The sequence below is a fragment of the Hylobates moloch genome, unplaced genomic scaffold, assembly GCF_009828535.3.
Source record: "Hylobates moloch isolate HMO894 unplaced genomic scaffold, HMol_V3 SCAFFOLD_11, whole genome shotgun sequence".
Taxonomy (NCBI): domain Eukaryota; kingdom Metazoa; phylum Chordata; class Mammalia; order Primates; family Hylobatidae; genus Hylobates; species Hylobates moloch.
This window is the reverse complement of record NW_026652286.1, coordinates 58,519,146-58,538,554: the sequence shown is the minus strand read 5'-3', so window position 1 is coordinate 58,538,554 and position 19,409 is coordinate 58,519,146. Positions and strand designations below refer to the sequence as shown.

General features: G+C 36.3%; 1 protein-coding gene across 6 annotated transcripts in view; it reads right to left on the bottom strand.

Moving 5' to 3' along the window:
• Nucleotides 1–1,276: 1,276 nt before the first annotated feature.
• EED (embryonic ectoderm development) overlaps nt 1,277–19,409 on the bottom strand; it is a 35,012-nt gene continuing 16,879 nt past the window's right edge. For 2 of the 6 annotated variants that reach the window (XM_032167101.3, XM_058446525.1), the window contains 7 exons: nt 16,289–16,380; nt 14,304–14,437; nt 11,964–12,069; nt 10,350–10,424; nt 2,842–3,000; nt 2,025–2,098; nt 1,277–1,617 (listed from right to left, as the gene is read on the bottom strand). In XM_032167101.3, coding sequence (XP_032022992.1) covers nt 1,491–1,617; nt 2,025–2,098; nt 2,842–3,000; nt 10,350–10,424; nt 11,964–12,069; nt 14,304–14,437; nt 16,289–16,380 — 767 coding nt within the window. In that variant the 3' untranslated portion in view covers nt 1,277–1,490. Of the gene's footprint in view, nt 1,618–2,024; nt 2,245–2,841; nt 3,001–9,346; nt 9,471–10,349; nt 10,425–11,963; nt 12,070–14,303; nt 14,438–16,288; nt 16,381–19,409 lie in introns of those variants that run through there. The other 4 variants (XR_009215571.1, XM_032167102.2, XM_032167103.3 and 1 more) reach the window with 4 other exon arrangements.

Sequence of the window (19,409 nt, the reverse complement as noted above, 5' to 3'; positions counted from 1 at the left end):
CAACAGGAAGGATTTCATCATGCAGTATTTTGCAACAAGAACCTAGTCAATCTCATTTTGCTAAAAGGATGACAGTATTCCTTGTCTTTTGTGATGTACATAAGAATTTACTTGCTATAAAGGTTTACTTCTTGAAGTTCCTATTAAAATTTCTAAAAAACAATTGAAGGGTTCATTGGACCAAGACAGTAAAAGGCAGTAAGTTTTCCTGTTTATTCAGACTTAAGCATTATACTATTATCAGAGAAGTAAACTGTGCTTCAGAGACAGCTCAGAAAGGGGCAGTATCAAACACTGTACAAGATATGAAAACTAAACTTTAAAAATGCACATATTTATAGAAACAAGGTTCATGAATCTTTTTAAAAACCTGACAAAATTCAGTCTTTTGTATTTTTCTCTGGCTCACCTCATTTCACCTCCAACCTTAGCTTATGATCATTCAGGCTTTCTTCAGGCTTTCTTCACTCCTCTGCTTCAAGTTAACCCCTCCACATGTGATCTTGGTCTTCCCTCTTTAGGGAATTCTTTCACTCTTTAGGGAATTTTTGCCCACAAATAAATGCAGTGTGCCTTATGTTGGAGACAAAATAACCAACTATTCCCAACCTTATGATCTCTCTTAGCCAGTAACATCCTTCTAGAAAAGGGGCAACAACTCACTACATGGACATACTTGCCATCTCTCTCATGATCCAACCCACTGCATTTAAGCTTCTATATCCTCTCCTCCTTTGCTCTAACGATATCTCCTCTAAGGTTACCAATGGCCTAGTTGCAAATCTAATGGCAGTAATATTTTTTAAACTATAAAGAAAGGTTACAGTTAAACATTATCATAGGTTCTAACTCTGTAGAATTTTAAATATCACTTATGAAACTATTAAATAACTCATTAAAAAATATAAAACCATAGGAACTATAATCTCCAATAATTATAAACATTTAGAATATATTTAGGGCTTATTATATGTTAAATACTGTTCTGTCTCACACATAACCAATCATTTGATCCTCACAACAACCCTGAGGCAAGTATTATTATCCCTGTTTTATACACAAGGAACCAAGCATTGAGAAATCGTTTATCCAAGGTCACGTAGTAGGAGAGCCAAGATTTGAATTCACTTTAGTTCTACGGCCTATACTTAATCTCTGTATTACAAAACTTTCTCTGGTTAAGAGAACCACAAAAAATAACCATTATAAAAGATAAGGCATAATTTTATTACTTTTAACTTTTTTTCACCACAATGAAAGTAACTAAACACACAGCTTTACAAAAATAAATTTTTATTAAAAGCAGTAGAGTCTGAGCAGGAAGACAGTACAAAGAATGTAAACAATGTAAACATCACTACATTCAGCTCAGCCTGATTGAATGCTGAAAGACAACTCTAAATGCTCTACGTGCCCTTACTAGCAAGATACATTAATTCTATTTTACACAGACAACAAACACACTCTAATTTTGATTAGGGAAAAGTATTTTATCGAAGTCGATCCCAGCGCCAAATACTGGCATCATCACAAACAGCTATAAGAATGCTGCTATCCCTGCTAAAACTGGTTTGTCGAATAGCAGCACCACATTTATGATGAGTCAGTGTTGTACATCTAGGGAAAAAACATGACAACAGGTTAAAGACCACACATAACATTGTCAGTGTCTACCCTAAAACAGTGGATTAGAAAATAAGCAGATGTTCCAAGTCATACGAAAAGCATTTAAAACCCAAATATACTTCACTAAGAGCTCAGTCTCAAATTTTATAAAATTTGGATATATTTTAAGTTCAACAAGCACTACATAATTTGTATAAAAACAAGAAATGACTTGTCACCAAGGTACTTAGGAAAAACAAAAATTATTGGAATAAAAAAGAATAACTTTAACTCTGAAAACAGTAAATGTTAAAAATGACTTAAGGATGGCACTGCAAATATAAATGATCTTCTCTACATTGGCATACAAGTGTGGAGAAAAAGCCTGAAATTTTGAACAGAAATTTCTAAATACTTACTTGGCTTTATGAGGATCTTCTACTTCTAAATCCCAAACATAAAGTTTGCCAACTTGATTGCCCAATGCAAGCATCTGTATAAACATATTTTTAAAAACATCAAATTAATAAAATTACCAGGTTCTAAAGCATTGGAGGAATCCTCAGACAGCTTTCTTGTTTCAGAAAAAGCTCAGTTCCAGCCTCTGTGCTCTTGACTATTTCTTTGGGTCTTATACTCCTGATTTGTAAATATGAATAAGAGCAATTAATACATCACAAGTGTCTTGAGCAAGTAAGAAGGCATTTTGCAAATTTATGAAGGGCCTTACAAATTTACATTGTTAGCATGGAAGGCTGTGGAAAGCCTTCCAAAGTTTTCTTACAGAAATAAATACCCAAGTAATTTGTTACTGCAAAATCCTGACAATAGATTTCTTTAAATTTTTAGGTAACTAGTATTTTATCAGTCTTCTATCCTGATTTTTCTCTAGGAAACAGTTACATAGGTAGATTGACAATCGAATTACTAAAACGTTAAGTCTTAGTAATGTTACGATAATGTTTATATTACGGAACATAAACACCTAATTTCCACCATTGATACCTAACTGCCAACTTAATTTAAAGTAAGCACTGCAGATCATATGCAGAGCCACAAAAGTAGAATGAATAACACCAAAGTATTTGATGAATGACATCAAAGGGCAAAGTAATCAATACAAAACATCAGGGTAGATTTGTAAAGGAAAAAGAACATGGACACAACAGAAAAAGCTGGAATTACAATGGTCTTTCATAAGTCAGATCATTTCAAAATGTAAAAGTAGGTTGATACCTTTTGCCAGAAATCCATAGAAAACCTCATGTACCAAATGTCACACTGGCTGTAATCAAATCGCCCAAGAATAGTCACATTAGACTCACTGGGTTTAATTTTATCTATATCATCTTCCATCTTGCCAGGTTTCCAGCACACAATGGCATTTTCACAAGACTAAAACAGAGAGAGAAATGAGAAAAAGAAATGTTAATGAGGAACTGAATCTTACAAAGTAAAAACAAGGCTTTTCTATTGTTTTGGAATTCACAGCTCTTAGAACCTGGTTAATCCATCTATCAAGTACAGTGATGTACATTCATTTATATTTACAGTCAATGACCATACTTAAGGACAAGAAATCTGATTATCAACAGAATTCGATAATACAAAAGAATTACATTGTCTGAAATACTCATTTTGGAAGTCAACATTTCTCTTCCAAGTTAAACCAAGTTCAGCTCTAGATACTCTGATACCCAGAGACTTGAAGTGTTTTATAGCGCAGGTCAATTACAAACACACAGAATTAGAATACATGGCTTTTCATAATCCGGCATTAATCTGGCTCTTGCTTCCTTCACTAGTTTCATCTTTCCGCATGCGGTTTCCCATTTCACTTCTAATCACAGGTGGTTTCCTTTACCTTATTAACTATTATTCCTTCATCCAGTATCTGTGCCACACAGTAGGTGCTCAACAGGTATCTTAAGAAAGTTGATGAACTCACATAAATGGCCTTAGAATTCAGTTTATAAATAGGGCAATCGAAGACAAGTAAAGCAGTTGTTTAACATCAAGACACTGATATGGGGATAGGATTGAAATAGGCTTCAAACTTCTACTTTTCCTATCCTACAAAATCAAATTTGTATGCACACGCCTAAGCAGTAAGTGGTAAAGAATACAATGAGAAAAAATTGCAAAACTGTGGGCACTATTCATATTACTGTTAGGTCAGTGGTTTGCCCACTAAGGGACACTTGGCAATGTGTCTGTGCTCTAATGGGTAGAGGCCAGAGATGCTACTAAACATCTTATAATGCACAGGAAACCCCCTACAAAAAAAAGAATTATCTGGCCTAAACTAAATAGCACCAGGATTCAGAAATCCTCGTGTAAGTGAACAGTGCCCCTAGAGTTTTACTGGACAGCCTACATAATATAGTGACAGGTGGCAGCCCTGTGGGGTTCACAGGCATTTAAACTAAATTTAATAGTATGGCCACTTGAAGATTAGGGAGGAGACAACACATTCTTTTTTCTTCTCTACCTTTTTTATTTAGACTTTTTAAATCCTAGTGCTATATGACATCTGTTATTCAAGTCTTTAACTGTAAAGACTTTAGAAACCACCTAGTGTGACGACTCTTGGCTAAATACAAAATTGGATCAATAGTCTGTGGAATTTTCTCGAAAGGCTCATCTCAGCCCCTACTGATTCAGAGTCTCTAAGAGAAAGGCCAAAGCAGAAGAACTGTAAAATGGCTCTTCAAGTGCTTCTTACTAACTGCATCGGTGAAGAATTTTTAAGTACTGGAGTCCCTGGATGGAAAAACTAAAGCAAAGTGAGGTAAAAAGATGTTGCCAGAGCTAATGGATGGCTGCACTTCAAAATCATCTAAGAGCTTTTTAGAACTACCAATTCCCAGGGCCTTGTGCCAGATTTAGAATTTCTGAAGGTGAGGTCTAGGAAATCTATTTTTCTAACATTCTCCTAGTGATTACGATGCAGAGCCAGATTTGAGACCACCAATATATCTCAGTTCAGCCTACCACCTAAAATCCAGAAATCCTTTCCAGAAATCTAAGTTCTAAGAGCAGAAATTTAAAAAAGCTAATAGCTTTTTACTTCTGCTGCTGGAACAATGGAGTGTCATACATAAAGCAAACATAAGACTTGGAAAGGTAGAGAAAAGGCAAACAAGTTAGAAACCTTGGAACATAAACGATCACTGTTGACTTTCCTGGGTTTTCTTTTGCCTTATGTATTCCAGACTGGATGAGAGAAAAGGCAGCAACTCAGAAATGCTAATGAGTGAAGACAAAAACAACAACAACAACAACAAAAGCCTGCTTTTTCTAGCCAATGAACCAAAAAAAGTAGCAGCCTAACAAGACAAAACTTTCAGACAACAATGCTCTACTCCAGCCAAACACCCTAGAAAAATCTGTGGACGCACCTCCATCTGAACCAGCAAAAGCCCAGTGAAAACCCATGCTCAAGTTGTAACTAAGCACCCCAAGTGCCTACCCCATGACTCTCCCTGTACCTCTCAGAGCAAAGGGTGACCCGCCTCCTCTTGGGCTAGGGTGGTATCAGAGGACGCCTAATAGAATTAGGACATTCATAACCACTCATTGGTAAAGCCACCATCAAACTACCCAGAGTGTCAATGGAGACCACTGGGGGGGGCAGTAATTAGGCATCCTGGCCCTTCCCAGCTAGGGTGGTATCAGCTGAGGCCTACGGAAAGCCTTAACTCCCACCCCCACTGAGCAGTAATTAAGCACCAACACGAGGTCAACTGAGTGGGGAACCCGGACTTCTACCCCAACCTGGCACAACACAATGCGCCTCCCTTCCCCAGCTGAAAAGGTATCAGAGAAAGCCTGCTGTAAGAGAAGATCTAAATAAGGTCCAGTGTCTTGTAATACCCAAAATACCCAGGTTTCAATCAAAAATCACTCTTCATACCAAGAATCAAAAATCAACTTTTTAAAAAGATAAAAATCAGCTTTAAAAAGATAATCAACAGATACCAACACTGAGATAACATGGATGTCAGATCTGACATAGCTTTAAGGCAGGAATATAAAAATGCTTCAATGAACGCAAACATACTTAGAATGAACTGGAAGTTTTATAACTAAAATATACTATTATAACCCAAATAAAAAACTGAATTGATGGGCTCAATACCAAAAGAGAAGAGGGTCAAGAGTCAGTAAATTTAAAGACAGTACAACAGAAATTACCCAATCTGAACAAAAAAAAAAAAAAAGAAAAAAGACAGTCATAGGGACCAAACAAACGATCTAACATTCATATAATCAGAGTCCCAAAATGAGGGAAGAGAGCAGGGCTGAAAAACAATTTGAGTAATGGCTGAAAACTTTCCAAACCTGGGACAAAACATCAATCTACTACAGATTCAAGAATGTCAGTGAACCCCAAACAAGACAAACCCAAAGAAATCTACATCAAGTCATATCGCACTCAAACCTCAAACTAAATATACTCATGCTCAATCTGAAATTTCACTAAAGGCAAAGAAAACAATCCTGAAAGCAGTAAGACAGAAAGAACCTACAGGGGACAAACAATTCCAGTGACAGCAAATTTCTCATCAGAAATTATGGAGGCCAAAGAGGGAGCAAAAACATTTGTCAAGTGTTGAAAGAAAATAACTGTGAATCCAGAATCCTATATTCAGTGAATATATCCCTCAGAAATAAAGAAGAAATGAGGCCATGCTCAGATAAAGAAAAACTAGGAGAACCTGTTAACAGCAGACCTGCTCTAAAAGAATGGTTAAAGAAAGTTTTCGAAACAGAAAGAAAATTAATTAAGAAGATTTCAATTTATCAGTAAGGAAGAACAACAGAAAATGCAAAATGAGTCAATATAATACTCTCCTTTTCCTTTTGGGTTTTCTAAATTATGTTTGATGGTTGAAGAACAAAAAAACTGATACGGTTCTCAAATATAAATAAATATTTAAGACAATTATAAATGGAGAACAATAAAGTGATATAAAGGGAAGGAAGCATTCTAAATTTCACTCAAATGGCTTGTGCCCATAATTCCAGTGCTTTGGGAGGCCAAAGCAGGGGAATCACCTGAGGCCAGGAGTTTAAGACCAGCCTGAGAAACATAGCAAGATCCCCACCTCTACACATTAAAGAAATTAGCTGAGCATGGTGGTGCATGCTTCTAGTCCTAGCTACTGGGGAGGCTGAATCAGGAGGATTGCTTGAGGCCAGGAGTTTCAGGCTTCAGAGAGCTAAGACTCTGCCACTGTATTCCAGCCCGGGTGACTGAGCAAGATTTTATTTCTGGAGAAAACAAAATATTGTAAAATGCTGATAATATAGTAGACTAATGAGTTACTATAGATAAATAAAAATGGAATTCTAAAAACTGTTCATGTAACCCAGAAAGTTAGGGGGGAAAAAACTCAGAGAGAAATGAAAAAGACAAAAAGAAAAATGGCAGACTTAAAATAATAACTGATATTAAGGCTTAAATATAAATGGTTTAAATACACCAATTAAAAGACATAGGCAGAATAGATTTAAAAAATGACCCAACTATATCATCTACAAGAAACTTAATTATAATATACATAGATTAAAAGTTTGAAAAAAGATTATGTAATAAAAAAAGAGTCAACTCCAAAGACATAGCAATACTAAATGTGAATGCACCAACAACAGAACTGCAAAATGTGACAGAACTGAAAGGAGAAAGAGAAAAATCCACATTGTAACTGAAGATTTCAACACCTGTCTCTCAATAGTTGATAAAACAGTAGACAGAGAACAAGGATATAGAAGAATTCAACAACATCATCAACCAATTAAACACTTATACAACATTCCACTCAACAGAATACATATTCTTTTCAAGCTCCCATCAAACATATCTAAAATAGAGCCATAAAACAAATTCTCAAAAACTCAACAATCTAAGCTACCATCTTAAGAAACTGATAAAAGTTGAGCAAAATAAACCAACAGCAAACAAAAGAGAAGACATCAATAACATTTACAACGGAAAACAAACAATAAAAAGCTAGTTCTTTGAAAAGATCGATAAAATTCACAAACCTCTAGCAAGACTGACCCAAAAAAAGACCTAAACTGCCAATTTCAAAAAAGAAACTGCCAATTTCTAAAATGAGACCAGCCCTGGCAACACAGCAAGACTCCATCTCTACAAAAAAAATTTTTTTAATTAGCCAGGCATGGTGGCCCACGCCTATAGTCGCAGCTACTCAGGAGGCAGAGGTGAGCAGACTGCTTGGGAAGTCGAGGCTGCAGTGAGCACCACAGCCAGTTGCACCTCAGCCAGAGTAAGACCCTGTCTCAAAAAAAGAGAAAGAAATGGGTTATCACTATAGACCTAGCAGATGTTGAAAGGATAATGAGAGAATATTACAAACAGCTCTGTACACAGATTTTACCTTAGATGGAATGTACCGATTCCTCAAACAGCACAAACCACTATAGCTCACCCAGTACGACCTGAAATGAAGTAGTTAATTTGAACAGCCCTATAACTATTAAGTTAAGGGACCTCATTAAAAAGTTTCACTAGCCGGGCAGTGGCTCACGCCTGTAATCCCAACACTTTGGGAGGCCAAGGCAGGCGGATCACTTGAGGTCAGGAGTTCGAGACCAGCCTGGCCAACATGGTGAAACTCCATCTCTACTAAAGAATACAAGCTGGGCGTGGGGCACGCCTGTAATCCCAGCTACTCAGGAGGCTGAGGCACAAGAATCACTTGAACCCAGGAGGTGGGGGTTGCAGTGAGCTGAGACTGCACCACTGTACTCCAGCATGCACAACAGAGCAAGACGCTGTCTCAAAAAAAAAAAAAAAAACAAAGTCACACTAATTTTGCACAATCTCTTCTGAAAAATGGGAAATAGATCATTTGCCAATTCATTTTATAAAGTCAGTATTACTAATACCAAAACCAGAAAAAACAGTACCAAAAAAAAAGTTCAGACTAATATCATACCTCATGAATACAGACACAAAAATCCTTAACAAAATATTAGCAAACAGAACTTAGCAATACAAAAAATTACACAGGATGATCAAGTAGGAATGTATTCCAGGGTTCCAAGGCTGGATCAATATTCAAAAAAATCAATCAATATAATCCACTATATTAACAGGCAACACAAGATAAACCACATGATCATATAAACTGATGAAGAAAAAGCATTTGACAAAACACCATTCATGAAAAAGCTCTCAAAAATTTAGGAACAGGAAACAGTTCTTAACTTTCCCAACTTGATAGAGAATATCTACAAAACAAAACAAAACAAACCCTAATATACTTAATTGTGAAAGACTGAATGACAAGTCAAGAATATCTGTTCCTAATACTGCTATTCAACACAGGACTGAAAGTTCACCAGTGCAACAAGGCAAAAAAAGAAAAGGCATATAGATCACAAAGGAAGAAATAAAACTGTCCTTATTTGCAGATCACATCATAGTCTACAGAGAAAATCACAAAACACACCTTGAATATGTAGTCTAGCTAGATCACAAGATTCAAGATTAATATGCAAAAATCAATTATATTTCTATATATTAGTTATGAACACATAAAAATGGAAAATAAAAATATAAAACAGTTTATAATTGCTTAAAAAATACTTAGGTATAAATCTAACAGAGCAAAAACGGGACTTATATGCTAAAAACTATAAAATGCTGATGGCAAAAGTCAAAGAAGATGTAAATAAATGAAGAGACATACCACAGTCATGGATTAGAAGACTCAGCACAATATTAATTCTCCTCGAAATTATATATACAGGTTTAATACAATTCCAGTCAAAAACTCCTTCTCCTCAAAACAACTCCCAGCAAGATTTTTATAAATGTAGAAAAGATTATTCTAAAATTTACACACAGAAAGGCAAAGGAATTAGAATAGCTCAAAACAATTATGAAAAAAATAATAAAGGTGGGAGAAATCTATCAGATTCCAAAAATAATTAGAGAGCTATAATAATGAGGACTGTGTATGTAGTACTGGTGGAGGGACAGATATACAGATGAAACAGAACAGGAAAATCAGAAACAGCTCCACGTTAAGTACAGCCAAACAATTTCTGATAGAGGTGCAAAAGCAATTCAATGGCGGAAGAATAGTCTTTCAACAAATGCTGATGGAACAACTGAGTATCTATAGGGGAAAAATGAACTTCAACCTAAACCTCACACCTTCATAAGGAAATCAACTCAAAATGGATTACACATTCAATGTAAAACATAGCAGTATAAAACTTTTACAAGAGAACACAGGAGAAAATCTTTAAGGTCTATGGCTTGGTAAGGAGTTCTCAGGCACAACATCAAAAGCATAATCCATAAAATAATTTAAAAAAATCAATATACTGGATTTAAAATAAATTAAAAACATTTGCTCTGTGAAAGACCCTATTAAAGAGGATGAAATGACAAGCTACAGACTGAAAGAAAATATTGGCAAACTATGTATCTGATACAGGATTCATATTTAGAATATATTCAAACTCTCAAAACTCAACAGTAAAAAAAAAAAAAAAAAACACACAACAATAAAAAACCAATCCAATTAGAAAATGAGCAAAAGATATGAAGAGACATCACCAAAAAGGATATATGAATGGTAAATAAGCACATGAAAAAGATGTTCAACATCACTAGCCATCAGGGAAATGCAAATTAAGACCACGATGAGATATCACTACACACCTATCAGAACAGCTAAAATAAAAAATAATGACAATACCAAATGCTGGCGAAGATTCGGAGACACTGGATCTCTCATACATTGCTGGTGGGAATGTAAAATGGCACGGCCACTCTGGAAAATAGTTTGGCAGTTTCTTAAAAAACTAAACAAACTTAACCATGACCCAGCAATTGCCCTCCTAGGCATTTACCCAGAGAAATGAAAACTTAAGTCCACACAAAAACCTGGACACAACTGTTGATTAGCAGCTTTATTTGCAATAGCCCAAAACTGGAAACGACCAAAACCTCCTACCATAGATAGTTACATAAACTATGGTAATCCATACCATGGAATACTACTCAGCAATAAAAAAGGAGAACTACTGATACAGGCAACAACTTGGATGGATCTCAAGGGTCTAAATGGAAAAAAACAATCTTAAAAGGTCCCAAACTGTACCATTCTTGAAATGACAAAATTCACGTGATAAAATGACATAAAACTATACACACACATTGTACCAGTGTCAATTTTCTGGATTTGATATTATATTACAGTTATATAATATATAAACTTTGGATTCTGGATAAAGATCATATGGGACCTCTCTGCACAATCTTTGAAACATCCTATGAATCAAGTTATTTGAAGGTCAAAAGTTTAAAGAAAAAATTAAAAAACAGTTTACACATAAAGCCAAGAAAAAAGTAAATCAGGCTCTGCCCAAGAAAATGTGAAGTGGCCTGAAATTCACATCAAGAAAAGAAACTGGACACCAATTTCACCAAATTTGATAATCCTAAATGCTCATGTAACATCACCAATAGCTTCTCTAAATTATCAGCTACAAAAAAATACAGACACACAAACACACACACACACACATCCAGATGGCCCTGACTTACAATGGTGTGATTTACAATTTTTCAACTTTACCAAAATGGTACAAAACAGCTGCAATTTTGAAGTACTTGGAATTTTTAATTTTGATCTTTTCCTGGGCTAGCAGTATGCAGTATATCAGATATTCAATGCTTTATTATAAAACAGGCTTTGTGTTAGATAATTTTGCCCAACTGTAGGCTGATTCTGAGCACATTTAAGGTAGGCTGGGCTAAGCTGATATTCAGTAGGTTATGTGTATTAAATGCGTTTTCAACTTATGATGAGTTTATCATGATGTAATCCCATTATAAGTTGAGGAGCATCTGTATAAATCCATCAACAGGGGCAGGGGTTGGCAAACTACAGCCCATAAGCCAACTCCAGCCACGTTTTTATAAATAAAATTTTACTAAAATACTCACAGAGATACAAAAAAACAAAAACAAAAGCCAATTCTGTTGGCTTTAGTTACTGGTTATCTTTTAACAATACTGAATATCAGAGAACACTATCACCTTATAAAACTATACTCATCTTACTGGAGCACAAAGAATTATAATTCAATGGCATGTTTTATTCTTAAAACAAGTTTCTAAATATATCAAAATATGAGACTTTAAAAAAGGCAACTTCCCAGCTGCCATTCAATTTAATAAACTACATAAACTGCTCCCTGCCAAGTTCCAACACACGCACACAGATACACACACACACACACACACACACACACACACACACACACACACACACGATGGAAGTACAGCTTAACTGCAGTTACCATACCTTAGAAAGTATCAAATCGCCTAACCATCGCACACAATCAACATAATTCCTATGTATGTCTCTGGTAGAAAAATCAGGAAAATGGATTTTCTGAGAAATAAATGGCCTGAAGGAAGAATGGAAATGTAAAAAGTTAAAAGAAAAAATTATAGTAGAATCATACTCTTTTTCATTTTTGGATTTATAAAACTTGGAAAAACAAAATGTAAGACTATTAATTCCTCTGTGTTCCTACATAACCAACGACCTTATCTATTTATTGAAAGCTAAAGTCTCATTCTACTTTCGTTTATTTTTCTCCATTATTATCCAATTTTATTTTTGTCCTATGATAGATACTTCGTTTATAAACACTGTAGTTTCCTGCCTTTTACTATACATAACCCAAAATTAATCACTTCAATTCTGGGTACCCTAACCAATAAATAAAAGCCTGATCAGTTTCCCACAGAAAATATACTAAGCTACCTACTCAGTCCTTAAAATTAAGCATTAAGTCTATAAAAGTCAATATATCTACACTATTTCAAAACATAGTCATCTTTCCAGGAACAACTAAACATCATTCCAAAGTCTGCTAAAGATAAGTCTGGAGTCCTGCCTTGAGCAATAATTTCTGAAAAGGATGCCTTACAGGAATTTAAAATTTCTTAAGTGGGGCGGGTGCGGTGGCTCCCAGCACTTTAGGAGGCCGAGGCAGGTGGATCATCTGAGGTCAGGAGTTCGAGACCAACCTAGCCAACATGGTAAAACCCCATCTCTACTAAAAATACAAAAAAAAAAAAAAAAAATTAGCCAGGCGTGGTGGCGGGTGCCTGTAATCCAGCTACTTGGGAGGCTGAGGCAAGAGAATCACTTGAACCTGGGAGGCAGAGGTTACAGTGAGCCAAGATTGCACCACTGCACTCCAGCCTGGGAAACAAGAGCGAAACTCTGTCTCAAAAAAATAAATATAATAAAATAAAATTTCCTAGGACTTTTCCAAATAATTTCTGTATTTAGGAAACTAAATGGCACCATTGTTTTCATTAGAGATATTTGTGAGAAGAAACAAAACAAGCTGCTATTAATTCTGGAGTTATTTAATTAACAGTACACTTAACATTCCTAATATACTCAGTTTGAAATCAGAAATAGCTGTATAAGTATAATATGCCGTGAACTGGTTGTCTTAGGCAATTCATATATCCTCTCTTTACCTTTTCCCTCAGATATGTAAAAAAGCACTTTGGATTGCAGCAACTAAAAACAATCCTTCCAATTCAAATTCTGGGATATTTTGTTGAAACATTAAAATGTTATTTATGATCTGATATAAATTCTTAACTCTGCTATAATTATATTAATTGCTTTTTAGCTAAGTACATATTATAATTGTATGGCCAAACCTCTCTCAAAGAAAAAACGAGTACAACTGTTATTTTTTGAAAACTGTGAAATATAGCTTGTATTTATTCCAGATATCTAGAAAATAATCTAAAAATATAAATTTAACATTGTACTACTAGCTCCTGGTGTTTTAAAGGAGAAAGGTAAAACTTTTAATAATTCGTAGAGGACACTTAGGTCTGATGAATGTTAGTGCATTGAAATATTTACTGATGCTTACAAATTTAATAATCTATTAACAATTTGGCCTGATAACCAGAAAATGAATTCTAGCTCTTTGCTAAAACAAAAGTGCCAACAAAGTTAACATGCAGACATACAACATTTACAGTGAAAGTGTTAATGACAGCCTGATAAGATTCTACACGCAGTTACTGCATTAAGAATTGAGACATTTCAAAAATATACTAAGAAAACTGCAAAATTCCCCAACCTATAGTACCATGAAGCGAGGCTCCTGCATTTGAATTCTCTCCGTTTAATGAAGTGAGCATCATTTAGGGAAAAGTATTATCATGAATTAGAGCTAAGAACTCCATTGTTTAAAACTGTGGTTTACCATCTTGAATTAGAATTAATATCATTTAAAAAAGTTAACATTATTCTAAAGTGTCCTTTACTCTCCCTAGTCCATAATAAGCTTAAAGTGATTTAAAACTTTTACACTTATAACTTAAAAGGCCAAGCATATGCATACCAAAATATAAATAAGTAAAATGTGCTACTAAGATGACAACACAATTTAAAGGGGATTTTGAAAACTAAGCCACAAACACTGCAAATAAAGGACTTCTTAAAGGGGTGAATTTTATGGTATGTAAATTATCCCTTAAAGTTAAAAGAAGGTCTTCTAAACTCAATGTTGGGGCTTATATAGCAATTTTGGGAAAAAATAAAACATATATTCAATAGCACAACATAGCAAATTGTTTCAAATACCACAACTGTTACCTGTTAGTTTTATTTGGATTATAATCATAAGATTCCTTAATTGCATTCATCATTCTCTTTGAATTGATCCTCCAAAGTTTAAGAGAATGATCCATACCACAGGACATTATTTTTTCACCCAAAAGATCATAATCCTGTATGTAAAACCAAAAAGTTTTATATAAATTACAGCTCCAAATTATATTTATCCAATTTTCGCCTAATTTGCAACATAGTGAAAACTGTATTTCAAATCACAATACAAACTACATTTTGGGTTTCATCTAAATAGGCCATAAATCAGAGTTTACTACTTTCAAGATTTACAGTTTTAGTTTGTCAACATCGGGATATATGAGCATTGTTACAATGTATAAATCAAGAAAAAATTACTTAAACTTAGTTTTATCTATTCAATTACACTAAAATATTTATTTTGCTTATTTTGAAGGTAAATTGAATGCTAAGGTAAAATAATTATTCTGACACAAAGAGCTGAATAGTGATATTACTTTTCCTATCCAACCTCAACCAGCCAATGAAACCGACATGTGCATGTGAAAATACATGAATCCTTAAAGAGCTGACATTTTACTTTATAATTCTAAGTCAAAATATTTTGAAGTTAGTTTTAGAGTTCACTTTTAAGTGAATTTTTAAAAGTCTAATAAAAAACAGATTTTAGCTTTTTGCATTTGCTGTTTACTAATTTTTAACAGGCATGTAACAGATCATCTATTATAACAACCTCATTTCATAGGCAGACACTAAGGCCCAGAGATGCTATTTAATTTAGCAAAAGGCACATAATGAGTAATGAAAATCTCACACACCTATCCACCTATCAGTGAACTCCTGTATTACACAGAGAGTTATATACTGTCTCCTGCTCTCCTGTATTACACAGAAGAGCTATATACTGTCTCCTGCTCTCATTCTAAGAAATAACAGTAGAGAATTCTATTGAAGAAGTGTATTTTCCTTACTAACCTAGATATTATATGTTAATCCAGCCTTTGAATTAATTATGAGCACCATTTTATAAGAGCCTAAGAACTTTAGGCTTGATGTTTATTGAATTCACAGTTGTGGTACTTCTAATTACCTCACTGTCAACAGCAACAAGACATCCTTCGAGACAATACCACTAATTTGGAGTTATTAATAAAGAACAGTTCACTTGGCTTTTACACACATAAAGCCAGATGTAGAATGCTACTGCAACTTTTAGGAAATCCAAGTTGACAAGGTATTCCAAGGAAGGTATGATTCTCACAAAGGAATCCAAACCTCAACATAGGAATATTTTAGTACCTTCAACTAAAATGTTACATGCTGTAAAATATGGTGCCCCTTTACATAGTTTAATGGAAAACAATCTAAGAGGTGTGAAATTACTACAGGAATCAAATGAGCTAAATATGGAACATAAGCGAAAATAATGTTAAAATCTGAAACCTAACTAAAAACACTTGTATGATAGACTGATGGATTACAATACATCAATATAAAGGTGGTATTTATCTTTAAACTGGTCTTGTATTATACCACGCCACCCAAAGAGAATGGCTAGAAATAAGTTACCTAAAACTGTGTCAGCACAATAAAACACTTCCAAAAAGCAAAAAACTTACGTTTCAACTTCAAACAAAAGATTGAAAAGCACTTTAATGGCTACATAATTTTTTTCTTTAATAACTGCGAAACAGCAAAACAAACATTAACTTACTGATTTTAGATTAAAAGGAAAGGAGTAAGATCATACTGCTCTCATAAGACTCCAGCGATTGGTAAAAAGTGCAAGTAATTTAAAAAATAAATAAATAAATATAGTCTTTACTTGTTTTATTCCTTCATCTGGAGATTAAAATCTTCTATGTCAAACATAAGTGAATGTCTGCCTGACAGGCTACATGAAACACATTTTCTTATAAGGAAAGAGTTCCATGGAGACTGTTCACAGCTACGTAAACCTGAAAGTCATTGCCCTGCAGTTTCCAACTTACAGCACTTAGAACTTCATCTCTGTGCCCTTCTACGCCTCCAAATATTGCCACCAGAGTGTCCGTTTGGATATTCCATAATCGTAAAGCATGATCTAGCATAAACATACAAAAATTAGGCGAATGTTTTTTATTTACTGTGAACTTTCAACATCTTGTGAAAGAAAAACTACTAAAGTCTAGATGTAAGTTATGCACAGTAAAGCCTAAAAATGGAATCCATATTACACAGCAACTTAAAATGTTTACATCAGATGTAGAATTAGCTAGGTAAGTGCTATAGTTTGAATAGGTCCCCCCAAAAGCATGTGCTAGAAACTCAATCCCCAATGCAATAGAGGTGTAAGCTGGGGCCTAATGGGAGGTATTTAGGTCATGGGGGCTCCATCCTCACAAATGGATTAATACTGATTATAAAAGGGCCTGAGGCTATAAATTCAATCTCTTGCTCCCTCACACCCTCTCCTGCCCTTTCGCTGAGACGATTCAGCATGAAGGCCCTCACCAGATGCCGGCACCATGTTCTTGGACTTCCCAGTCTCCAGAACCATGAGCCAAATAAATTTTTGGTCCTTATAAATCACCCAGTCAGCCAGGCACAGTGGCTCATGCTTGTAACCCTAGCACTTCAGGAGGCCAAGATGGGAGGACTGCTTAAGCCCAGGAGTTTCAGACTAGCCCTAGCAATATAGCAAGACCCTGTCTCAACAAAAAATTTAAAAATTAGTGAAGCCTGAGCAATAGGAAAGAAATTAATTAATGAATCCATCAGTCAGTCACCTAGTCTGTGGTATTCTGTTATAGCAGCACAAAATGGACTCAGACAGAATGTTGGTACTCAAAAATGGGACTATTGCTATAAATACTTGAAAATGTGGAAATGACTTTGGAACTGGGTAATGAGGAGAAGCTGGAAGAATCTGGAGGAGCAGGCTAGAAAAAGCCTATACTGCTGTGAGTGGAGCATTGAGGGTAATTCCAGTGAGGGCTGAAAAGAAGACAAGAGCTGCAGGGAGAGCCTTTATCTTCTTAAGGATTACTTAAGTGATTGTAATCAGAATGTTGGTACAACAATGTTGGTCTCAGACAGAATGAGGTTGGTCTCATTCAATGAGGTCTCAGACAGAAATGAGAAGTTATTGGAAAATGGAGTAAGAGCTATCCCTGTTGGGGGGGTGTGATGGTTCATGCCTGTAATCCCAGCACTTTGAGATTGAGGCAGGAGGATCACTTGAGGCCAGGAATTCAAGACCAGCCTGGGTAACATAGTGAGACCCCATCCCTACAGAAAATAAATTAGCCAGGTCTAGTGGTGTGTACCTGTAGTCCTAGCTACTTGGGGGACTGAGGCAAGAGGATCAATTGAGCCTAGGAGTTTTGGGCTGCAGTGAGCTATGATCATGCCACTGCACTGCCTGGGTGACAGAGACCAACCCTGTCTTTAAAAAATAAAAATAAAAAGCCAGGCCAGGTGCGGTAGCTCATGCCTGTAATTCCAGCAGCATGGGACGCTGAGGTGGGTGGACACTTGAGCTCAGGAATTCAAGACTAGCCTGGGCAACATGGTGAAACCCCATCTCTACAAAAAATACAAAAACTAGTGGGGTGTGGTGGCATGTGCCTGTAGTCCCGGCTACTCGGGAAGCTGAGGTGGAAGGATCACTGGCATGGTGCCGGCATCTGGTGAGGGCCTTCATGCTGAATCGTCTCATAGCAAAAGGGCAGGAGAGGGTGCGAGGGAGCAGAAGGTGTGCCACTGCACTCCAGCCTGGGTGACAAGAATGAGACCTTGCCTCAAAAAAATAAATTAAATAAATAAATAAATAAAAGCCATTCTTGCCATACAGTTGTGAAGAACTTGGCAGGACTGTGTCCATGCCCTAGGACTTTGTGGAAGGCAGAAGTTAAGAGCAATGAATCCAATACCTGGCAGAACAAATATCTGAGCATCAAAGCATTCACAGTGATGCATGGCTTCTTCTGGCTGCTTATCATAAAATGAGAAATGATCTAAAGGTGAAATTTGTAATTAAAAAGGAAAGCAAAACAGAAACATTTATAAACTCTCAGCCTGGCCACGTAAAGAATAAAAAAGCAGGCTGGGTGTGGTGGCTCACACCTGTAATCCCAACGCTTTCGAAGGCTGAGGTGGAAGGATCATTTGAGCCCAGAAGTTCAAGACCAGCCTGGGCAACATAGCAAGTCCTTGTCTCTTCAAAAATATATAAAATAAAAAAGGGTGTTTGGGAGAGAATATTAAGGATGTGGTTAAGTGACTAATTGCTAAGGAGATTAATAGGGAAGAGAAGGCAGGTTCTATTCACCAGGACAATGGGATAATGACTACAAAGGCATTTCAGAGATCTTCAAGACATAGCTAGGACCTTGAGGGCAAGGTTTCCAGAGTAGCACCCGTGGAACCCCTACATTCACTGTCCAGGGCCACTTCAGCACTTTGCTCCCCCTATTCCAAGGCAGTGCTCTTTGGTCACCCCATAGCTTGAAGGGGCTCAAGTATGGCTCAGGCCATAGCTTCTAAAGGTACAAGCAGCAAATCTTGGCAGTGTCCATGTGGTGTTAAGTCTGCAGATGCAAAGAATGCAGGAACTGTGGAGGCACGGCTTCCTCTCTAGATTTCAAAAGACATCACAAAGAGCCTGGGGCTCCAGGCAGAAACTTTTCAGAAGGGCAGAGCCACAAAGCAGTTCCCACTACAGCAACACCTGGTGGAGCCATGGGGAAAAAGCCATCCCCCAAATCCCAGAACTGCTGAGCTACCAGGGCACACCACCAGCCTGCAAGAGCTGCAGGCACCCAACTCCAACTCATAAGATGCTATGTGGGCTGCACGTGGCAAACCCATAGGATGGGGCTGCCCAAGGCCTCTGGGGCCCAAACCCCACACCCAGCATGCCCAGAAGGCAAAACACGGAGCCGAGGAAGATTATTCTGGTGCCTTGGATTTAATCTTGTTTGTTCTGTTGGGTTTTGGACTTACTTGGGACCAGTTACCCTTATTCTTGCCTCTCTCTCCTTTTTGGAAGGGACTGTCTATCCTATGCTTTTCCTACCACGGTATTTTGAAAATAGATAAGATGCCTGATTTCACAGACCCACAGATGGA